General features: G+C 42.7%; 1 protein-coding gene across 2 annotated transcripts; it reads left to right on the top strand.

The window, feature by feature from the left end:
- Window positions 1-488: 488 nt before the first annotated feature.
- On the top strand, window positions 489-10,032 carry dbpb (D site albumin promoter binding protein b). 2 transcript variants are annotated; one of them, XM_005731995.1, is made up of 5 exons: window positions 489-1,712; window positions 1,903-2,161; window positions 2,782-3,237; window positions 6,414-6,673; window positions 7,644-10,032. In XM_005731995.1, the coding sequence occupies exons 2-5, from the start codon at window positions 1,972-1,974 to the stop codon at window positions 7,857-7,859; spliced, it is 1,122 nt and encodes a 373-aa protein (XP_005732052.1). In that variant the 5' UTR covers window positions 489-1,712; window positions 1,903-1,971; the 3' UTR covers window positions 7,860-10,032. The 2 variants fall into 2 exon arrangements, with proteins under 2 accessions (XP_005732052.1, XP_013766059.1); XM_013910605.1 differs by having other exon boundaries at window positions 1,869-2,161.
- The last annotated feature ends 123 nt before the right edge of the window (window positions 10,033-10,155 follow it).

Raw genomic sequence — 10,155 nt, 5'->3', positions numbered from 1 at the left:
TGTTGTGAGTTTTAATTCATGCTGATGATCTGGCTTGCTTGCAGACACAAAAAATGATGATTCATCCACTCTGATATTTTTTATGTGGGGGTGACACGTGGTTATAATCTTGAAAGAACACAGCTGGACAAGACTGGAGTCTGATAGGTTAATTCGGAAAACAATTATTAAAAAAAGGGACTCTCGGGACAGGGCTGAACACAGGGCTGCCTCCTCCTCCAGTGCTCCTGCCTCCAGTTGCATTCACTTATTTATTTTCAGGGCATATTGTTCAAATGCAATTACTCAATGCGTCTTTTGTATGCTGGTCTGTCTGTAATCTATTTACGTCAACTTCTGCATGTCTAACTCTGGAGGAAAAAAATCAAAGGGGGTGAATTCCTGCTGCACGCATTGTTTTGCATGTGCTTTTCAACTTGTACAGTAGACAAGACAACCCTCGCGCTTTTTTTGTATTTCGAGCTGCTCGGTCTCACGCGGCAGTAGCATGCACCGGGAGGGAATCCGAGCGGGCGGGCTTGTCCGACCTATTTCTGCCCAATCGGCTCCGGCGCAAGGGCGGAGCAGCAGCTCTCCGCGGGCCTATCAGTGCCCGAGCTGTGAGCAGACGGGCCTCGTCTCCGCGTGCCTCATACACGTGAGCCTGAGCTGCTATTGTACGCCGGCAGGCAACGTGCAGAAGCGTTCCTCTCGCCTGAAAAAACGGCGCACTCACGTTTTCCGTGGATTACAAGGAAGCTGGAAAAGTCATGCAGCAGTGCCTGAATATTAGAGAAAGCCAAATTATGCTCCAACGGAGAGCGCGAGCCTAAGCGCCATTAACCCCCAGCTTACAGCACAGTTAGCTGTTTCTCATGGTTTCTTTCCCATCACCATGGTGACGCTGAGACTAATTTACATATTTCCTGCTTCTTGTTTGATTTTTATTTTTTTTACAAAAATAATTGTGGTTGTACCTGTCGGGAAAAACAACACAACCTGCTGCTCCCCTCGAGGTGTGGCACGAGGGGTAGGTGTGTCCTCATAAATAATTTAGGCGAAAATTGAGAGATCGGTTAAAGCCGGGCCCCGCCCCTCTCTCGAGGTGTGACGTCACGTGAACTGCCCGTGTCCATTCCAGCTGAGAGAAAGAGAGAAACGGGAGGAGGAGGAGTACGTCGCGCGGCCCAAACACAGATCCGAGCCCGTGCGCCCGTGACTGGATCCACCGGATGGAAAAAAAAAAAGTACAGACAGAAAGAGGAAACGACCCCCTCCAGCCTCTCCAACCACCCCCTCCCCACCGAGGGACAGCAGAGCGCGACAGCAGAGAAGCAGCAATACAACTTGTCATCTGACCACGTACAGCTCGCGTCGCTGGCTGTTTTTTTTTAATGCTCCTCTTTCTCCACGACAGTTTTGTTTTGACGGAGGAAGTCTCTCTCTGCGATCTTCTTTCATTATTATAAGTATTTCTTTTTAAATTACCGCACCACTAACTCGGGATATCGCTCTTCAAGTTTTTACTGCAATATTTTTTCGTGTGTGTGCGGAATTTTCACGCCTTTGCAGTTTTATTATGGACAGTATTCCTAATCAGATGGTCTGACTGTCCCTCCCACACTGTTCTCCGAGAATAACAGCTTCATCTACAACATCCAAAGGCAATGGAGTACTTCGAGGAAAATATTTTTGCAGGGAAATAAAGAACTCTTTATATCTACAAGTGAAAGGTAAGAGTTTGCGTGTGTAATTTAAACTTTCTGACATAATGCCATGCCAATGTCATGACTGTAATTACAATATAACAGATGCTCTATTCTGCATAGATAAGTCTCAAAACTACCTTTTTGTATTTGCCCACCACCCCACCCCTCCTGTGCTCACAGCCACAGTCATCCAGCCTGCTTGTCCCATTGGTAGGTACTCCTGTCAGCTCGCCTAGCCCTTTCAAGTGCCCCAGGTGTGTTTCTGCGACCCGTCTGGTCCAGGATGTCCAGGCAACTCTCCCAGCTTCCGACCCCAGACCTCCCAGCTGGGGCAAGCCCACAGTTTGGAAGCTGTACTCAACCTGGAGGCTCCCTGACAGGGGGGCACCTCAACTCTATGGCAGGTCTGAAATCCCTCCTGCAGCACCCCATGAAAGGAGACCAGCGTTTAAAGAACCCATGTGATTCGAAAGGTGAGACCCTTCTGTGAATTTAATTAATAAAAGGTCTGTTGTATAAAAATATGTACCACTATTAGTAATTTTTCATATGTAAAGGCCACAAAGGTTTCATGCCCCAGGACATGTGCTCAGGATGACTCCTCAGTGACCATGGCCAGATGAGCTGAATTATAATCCCTGATGCAACTTCAAATTAGGATCTAGATTACACTGGGTGATAACATGCTTTGGTTTAGCTGTAAATCTAAACCCATACAAGCATGCGTTCTGGGTGCGTTTTCTCTGCCAAATGTATCCCTGGCTATTGTGAGATTTGTTCTGGAGTTTGTGTATACGTTATGACAGCAAATCGGTTTTGGCTGTTGGTTAATGCTGCAATTCAGCTACCATCTGGGCCCATCTGTGTTTCTGTGTGTGATTGTATGAGAGATAGGCGGAGAAGGGGATTTTGTAGAAGTGCCATTTAGTTCTGTGCAAATATGAAGAGCTGATTTTTAGCATAAAGCAGCCGAAGCATGAACTATCCCAAGGCCACCTTCTTGTCCACTGAAACCTGTTAAAGTGACACCAAAAGTAAGCATCGTCATTTTTATATTCCACTAATAAGTCTGCTTTTTATTCCCATCTGGCAGACAAAGACAGACTGGACCTCGATGAGGACTCCTTGGGAGTGTGCCCAATGAGGAATGGAAGTGGAATAGTCAACAGTAATAGCAGTAATGGCTGTGGAGGAGGTGGAAATGGAGGAGGAAACTTCAACCAGTTCCTGGGGCCTCTTTTGTGGGATCGCACTGTGCCTGCGGATGGGGGCCTCTTCCAGCTTCAGTATATGGACTTGGAGGAGTTTCTAACTGAAAATGGAATGGGCAGTATGCACAACAACAATAACAACAACAGCTCCTGTTCAGCCCAGATTCCCTCACAGAGCCCGCAGTCAGCTGTGCCCAACCAGAGCTCCCAGTGCCTACCACCCTCATCCCCACCTGGATCTTCATCCTCACCACCTTCTACCTCTTCTTCTCCATCTCTCATCGGTCTGGAGGTGGCTCAGCCACAGAATCTTCCAGGAGGAACTGACTGCCTGCATGGTGAGTTGACTAATATCGACTAGTTTGTTATGGCCAGTGCAGAGACTGGTTATTATCTAGGGATTGTCAAGATCACCTCACAGCAACAGTCGTGGAAAATGGTTTCCAAGCTTTTCAGAGTTGACAAAGTTTCACCTGCTGCTGGTCGACTAGCAGACCTTTCGGTTTAATAACAATAGTTGTGATGTAAACAGGGTTATGTGGAGTGTGGGCTAATGATTCAGGACTTCAACTTCACAGTGACTATCATGGCAATCAAACATTTCGCTGTCCTGTGGGGTCAAGCTGAGGCCGTGAGATCACATGGTTATGTAAACAAAGTAAGCTTTAAAAAGAAAACAGAGTTTAAAATTTGCACCTTAACCATGAAACCATGACCATTTGGTTGCATGGCTGCAAGGTAAAAACTGATTGGGAGAAAAACAAAAAGCTGAAGAGCAGTGAAGAACTTGAAAAAAAATAGGTAAAGCAAAATAAGGAGTCCTGAGCTATTTGACGAATCAACTTCATAGCTATGACAAGAGAGTTTGGTGTAGTTTGGCATGTGATCTGTGCACTGCAGTGTACAACACAATCAGCATTCACTCCCGGCCAATAATGATTGTGCAGCAGGGTCAAAACAGTACACAGAGAGAGAGAGAGAGAGACAGCAGTGTGTGTGGAGTGTTTGCGGTTGCGTGTCTTTAAATCTCTCCCCACTTCACACGCCACAGCCATGTGCACGCGTCATTACACGTGCAGAGGCTGGGAGTACTGGAGTGAGAGAACTAGAGGCAGGGCCAGCAGACGTGTAGGAGGAGTCCACAGAGGAGAAGGAGGGGGGGGGGACAACAGGAAGAGTTTCCCTGTGCCTGCTGGACTTCACACCGAACATATGATCACCACTGAATGACAATAAGTGCACTGATATCAAGAGGGGAGCTTTATACTTTATGGGATCTTGACTGAAGACCTTTAATTCACTCCTTCAGTTACAAAGCACTCGTTCATAAACTCCGATAAGACATTTATACTGCATGATAAAGGCTTGTGCATTTTGATCAATGTCCCTTTGTTTAAAGTCTTATAATTACGTCTAGATGCTATTTGCCTCCTTTTAATGCTAAACTGCAACATCACAAATGTACTCATAAAATATCAGACGGCCTAACGATGAACAATTATTAGGTAACCAAGGAGAATGACCCCTGTTTACCTTCGCAACGGTTTTGGGCTTTCTTGGAATGCTGTTGTACAAGTTCTGGAAAGTGTGAGGGCACATGTCGGGCCATGTAATCAAAAATGAAATCCTGCTGTTATTTAACGGTGGAAACATGTGAACGAAAAATGCACCAAATCTCCTTGGCAAATCTGCGTTCCAGAGCTGCCCGAAAGTCAGAGGTGAGAGGTAGCAGTAAACTGCAGGGTCTTTAGGTTTTCACTCCAACAAAGCACCACAACAGGTGGTGGCACTACCTAGTTCCTGCTGTTGGGTTTAAGCAGCACGACACTCGGTTAACCATATCCACAAGAGCTTTCAGCAATACGTAGATCTGACTGCTGATTGTGCCCCGGTGCATCTACCACTTTAAATAGTTTTATTATAGTACGGAGGCATTGCCAAGGGAGTGTGAGTGAACAGTGTTCACCTGGTATCAAAATATGGCCTCACATTACCTGTCTATTATATTGCCATTACTCATGCTGTAGGTTCTGTTATACTACAGATCCACAGGTAATATAGTTAGCAGCTGGCAGCACATACAGACCAACAACCTGCTGGCTTGTTTTTTTTATTAAACTACATTAAATATTCATTATATTCACCCTGGGTTTGATATTTGTCCATATTTGGGAGGCTGCAGTGCTGTGTTAAGTAGATACCTTGTTAGGTATCCAGCTAACACATAGAGGAGCTTTGAGTCAAGTTGACATCTCTGTTAAATTGCCTCACTTGCATGTGGACAGGCTTATACATTCACAACAAGGATGATGACTGAGCTGTCTGGATTCACATAGAAGTTTAATGGAGGCTTGTGCTCTTTGAAAGAAAAGCCAGTCGAGTAAGGTGCATTGGCCCTACAGGGGGGTGGGCTGACACATCACCCTATACCGGCCCCACTTAAAGAAACTGGATTGGAGAGGAGGGAGAACACATTATATAACATTTCCGCTTATAGATTTTTCTATCTGCATTTGTTCTGGTTGTGAGCTTTGGTCCACAAGTACATTTTCAGCAGTTCATGTGATAAAACTTGTCAAGGTTATGCTTTGGGCCAAGAGGTTTTGTGTAGTGGTGATTGTGTGTTATATATTCTTAAAGCCTGTGGACCAGAGGATTCACATCAAGACTGTGGTTATGTTTTTATTTTATCAGTAGCACACTCAGTGGGACATACAAAGAACTAATTTGATGTTAGTTTCCCATTATTGACAGATGCATAATAAATTATATAGATGGGTAAGAAATGAAGAGGAAATCTGCACCCATTTCTGACATGGCACAGCTTTTCTGAGAGGTTACCTTTATCTCATGATGAAGTCTTTCCACCCTGATAAAAAGATAGATAGTACCTCCATCCATAGAGGTTAAAAGATCAGTGATCAGATCTCAACAAAGTGAACACTTGTTTAAAAATAATGAAATGCTTTCCTCCATTACTGACAAAACAAATAAGGGTAAATATTGAAGAAAAAAAAGTTTCCACTCCCTCATTAGTGTATTAGAGATGTGGGTAATCTGTGCCAAGGTGCATTGAAGCTATGTTTTTGGCACAAGATGGCTAAAATCTTACTGAGACAGCTAGCATTGGCTTTCAATTAATTAATTTAGGTATTGCTTTAAACAGCTTGTTGCTTAGTTACATCCACAAATCTGTGCACTAAATATTTGTAGATTACATGATTGAATTATATTGCATTTGCTATTGTAGTATACTTTAAACATTACCTTGACTATGAAATCTTTTATCTGCCAGTGAAAGCTCACTGAATACCAGCCAACTCTTGGTTAAGGCCAAAGCAATGTTTGTTTTTATTAACAATGTAGCTCTCTGCTGCCATCTGGTGGTTATCATGGAGTGCTGCATATTGTTTTTTTATTTTTGTGGCTGATCTGTCAAAAAGTGTCAAAACGTCTTCCACTAAAACTGTCAAAGTGTTTAGTGTACTTAGGTTTATCTTCTTTTTAATTCTAGGGAGTCAAAGGAGAATGAATGACTCCTGTGAGTCACCCTCTTCTTCCTCTTCATCCTCCTGTCCGCCTCTGCTCACACCCACTGGGAATGGGCCAGATGTGATTGGAATGTTTGACATGGATTCTTCAGACATGGCTATGTCCAACACGTCGGAAGAGCAGAACTTTGATCCGCGAAGGCACTCCTTCAGCGAGGATGAGCTCAAGCCCCAGCCAATGATCAAGAAGGCACGCAAGATCCTGGTACCCGATAACATGAAGGTGAGGCTGCTGAGGTATTCACAGCATTGATGCAAGTGGCTTACATGCAGTTTATGCCCTGAGACTGAACTAGTTTGAAAGCAGATAAATAGTAATTAAATCGGTTATTTTAAAAATTTGTATCGAATGATTTTAATGTCATAAAATAGTGAAAATGCCATCTAGATTTACCAGAGATAAAGCCTTGAGAGGCTCAAATGGTTAATACACTGTCCACATTGTTTGAGATTCATTTATCCGATGACTAATGGGGCAATTATCCAGCTATGATCATGGAAAATGATCAGTTGAGGAAAATACTGGCGAGAGCTAAGCTGTTTACCTGATATATTTATTTTTATCAGAAATGAGCACACGTCTGAGTCTGCATTTATATTTTACATTGTTAGCGCTTCAGTTTAATGAAAACAGTGTAAAAGGCAGAACAGTTTCACAATGAGGGCATCCGATAATGGACAAGCAACAAACACAGGAGCTGCAAAATAAAAACAGAGATTACATAAACAAAAAGCCCAGTATAAGTTATAAGATTGATGACTTGTAACTGAGTATAAAGAATCATAAACTGTGCAAATCCTCACTCTGTAGTTTATGGAAGTTCATAAAATATTCTACAGCCACAAAAAAGACAGCAATTCAGTTTTTAGCAGCTGTGTGTGGCACATGCAGGTTGTTTGCTTACTTTATTTGCTGTCAGACAGTAACCAGTAACCAAATTCTGAGGATGTGGTATGCAAATAAACAACAACGACAAAGAAGTGTCTTTTCATTGCCAAACACCCACATAGCTGTAGAAGTTAAGCTAGAAAAAACACTACACTTAAGAAACAAATCAGAGCACTCACTGATTCTTTTCTTTATACATTTTATACCTAATAATCGTGAAATTCCCCAATAAAAATAAGTGGATTGCATTGGTGGATGCTGAATAATCCATATGTGCTGTTTTTTTTCTTCGGTCCTTTTGTAGGATGAGAAGTACTGGAGCAGGAGGCACAAAAACAATGAAGCGGCAAAGCGCTCCCGGGATGCTCGCCGTCTCAAGGAGAACCAGATATCAGTGCGCGCCGCCTACCTGGAGCGAGAGAACGCCGCCCTCCGACAGGAAGTGGCCGAGATGAGGAAGGAACTGGGCCGGTGTCGTAACATACTTAGTAAATACGAAAACCGTCTCGCTGACCAGTGATGGCAGCGCGGAGAAGAATTAGGACGAGGAGAAATATAAGCTGGATTCAATCTAAGACTCTGAATTTCTGGGGTAACCTGATGGACATAAAGGGGGTCAAGCTGATTATGATTATAATGATGATGATGATGATGTTGATGATGAATGTATAAGACGAGGAGAAGGTTTGTGCATTGAAGCTCAGGTGTCTTGTTTCGTTGAGGTGTCGGCTCTTAAAAGTGGCGGACAGAGAGAATAATTTAACAGATGAAAGATGTGACTTTTAAGAGTTTTGTTATTGGAGAATTGTATATTTTTATAATACTTCAGAAAAATTAGAGGGAGAGCAAATTACAGAATAATTTTGTATATTTTCTACATGATGGGGACACAGAGATGGGGGAAAGCTGCGGTAAATATCTTTTTATCATAGTTGAGTCAGGAGATGCTTAACAGGTTGTCAGCCATCGATGGTTTTGTTTTTGTTTTTTTGTGTTTATAATTATAGCCAGGATGCAGCAGCAGGGTTGAGAAGGCATGTAACAATTGTAATATAGAGAGCAAAATTATCTTAAAGACGTGTAGTTCGACATTTTGTGGATTTTATTCAAGCACTTAATTTGTTTCCTTTTATGTTTCTGTCACTGGGGATGCTTGAGGGAGACAGAATGAGAGACACTATGTATACAGCCCAGCTCTATCCTCTTGGCCAGTCTTGTATATTATTTTCTATTAGAACAACGTCACCCCCCTTCCCCCTTCTAACAATATTAGCTCTTTTTACCTTGGTTTTACCTTTATGAGACTGGTACATCTTCCTCTAGCCCATATTTCTGTGTATTGCTCTTTTACTTTTTCACTATCCCAGTGGAAGTGCTTTCAATCTGCTCTGGTGTTTTTAGATATTTCCCGAGCCTGTGGAAGCCTGTTGTGATGCCCTGGGTAACTCTGCTCCTCTTCATCCTCTCTTTGAATTGCTCCCCTGTTTCTATATCCGATGTCTCTATTTCTGTCTGCTCCCACTTGCAGGCAGTCCTTTGACAGTTATGTGCAAACTCTTCCCAATGCATTTTGTCTTTGTGACTCTCTTGCACCTGAAAGGTGCACAGAGCAGTTCAATCTCAGTGTTGTAACATATTCTGCAGTAGTAATCAATCGTCCCTGTAAAAACACACGTTGTTACTTTACTGAACACACTTTAATTAGCATTATTACAGGGGTGTGGTGGGGGGAAGGGAGGGGAATTGTTGTGTATATTGGATAGGCCTCTACTATTTTGTGTATTTGATGTATTCCAGGAGATGGGTTGAGTACCCCCATTGAGTGGAATGTGTTAATTTCTCAGATTTCTGGGAGAAATAAAAGCCAAAATGTTGATCCTATGTCGATCCACGAAACTTGTTGCTATTTAGTGCTTTTTCAATCCTGTTATTGCTCCTTCCTTTTTACTGTATCTATGAACTTCTCTGTGTACCCAACAACACCTACACAGGGGCATGGTACACTATGTTATGTTCCGTGGGGGAGGGACGACTAGTAATAGTGTGATTTTAATCCTCCAATGACCATGATGAGTAGTTACCATTACAACTATTATTATTGTTATGATTATTATGATTATCCCTCTTATTGTTGTTGTTCTGTATTACTGAATGTTTTTTTTTTCTTTCTTTGGATGATCTGTTGCACCTTGAAACATCTTTGATCTTCAGTGTTCCTCAGAAAGACTTTTCAAATGGAAAAACAAAACAAAACAACCCCAGTCTCGGCTATTTGCACCTGTCTTCGGACCCACATCTATCCACTTCTTCTACAGAGACTTTTGTTTTCTTTGACCGGGGATTTCACAAACGTGGCTCAGTAACTTGAACATGATGTTCACTCAGACCAACTTGACCTTTCATCATGACCGTTTTCTCACCTGTGCATGGACTGTGCACACTACTGATACGCTCCTTGTTGGTTTATCTGCCTTTATCACCTCATTCAGTGATTGTTTGCTCTCCTAACAGGATTTTAGTCTCCTGTATCTTCACCGATGTGGTTGATAACTCTTATAGTGACTCTTAACTGATCAACTGCCCTGCTGCATCAGTAGTGTCGATGATGCCCAGCCCACCAGTCAGTGCTGGTTGTTTGGATGTAGTATGAGATTTCCTCCCCCCCCCCCAAAAAAAAAAAACACAAATAAAAGATTGTTCTCATTAATCACTGCGCTGTTTGTGGTTGCTTCCAAGTAATCCAGAATTGAATCAAAGCCCAGTTTTGAAGGCAAGACGACAAAGGTTAAAAATTCAGGTTTTTTTTTACTTAAGCT

This window comes from Pundamilia nyererei, unplaced genomic scaffold (assembly GCF_000239375.1).
Source record: "Pundamilia nyererei isolate P.nyererei 1_Seehausen unplaced genomic scaffold, PunNye1.0 scaffold00045, whole genome shotgun sequence".
In the NCBI taxonomy this organism is placed as follows: Eukaryota; Metazoa; Chordata; class Actinopteri; order Cichliformes; family Cichlidae; genus Pundamilia; species Pundamilia nyererei.
Note: the sequence above shows the minus strand (reverse complement) of the source record. Positions and strands in the feature narration are given on the sequence as shown.

Coding starts and splice junctions, on each gene's coding strand:
- dbpb (XM_005731995.1), top strand. CDS start 1,972: ATGTCCAGGCAACTCTCCCAGCTTCCGACCCCAGACCTCCCAGCTGGG. Junction 3,238..6,413: donor AGGAACTGACTGCCTGCATG/GTGAGTTGACTA, acceptor TTTTAATTCTAG/GGAGTCAAAGGAGAATGAAT. Junction 6,674..7,643: donor TGGTACCCGATAACATGAAG/GTGAGGCTGCTG, acceptor GTCCTTTTGTAG/GATGAGAAGTACTGGAGCAG.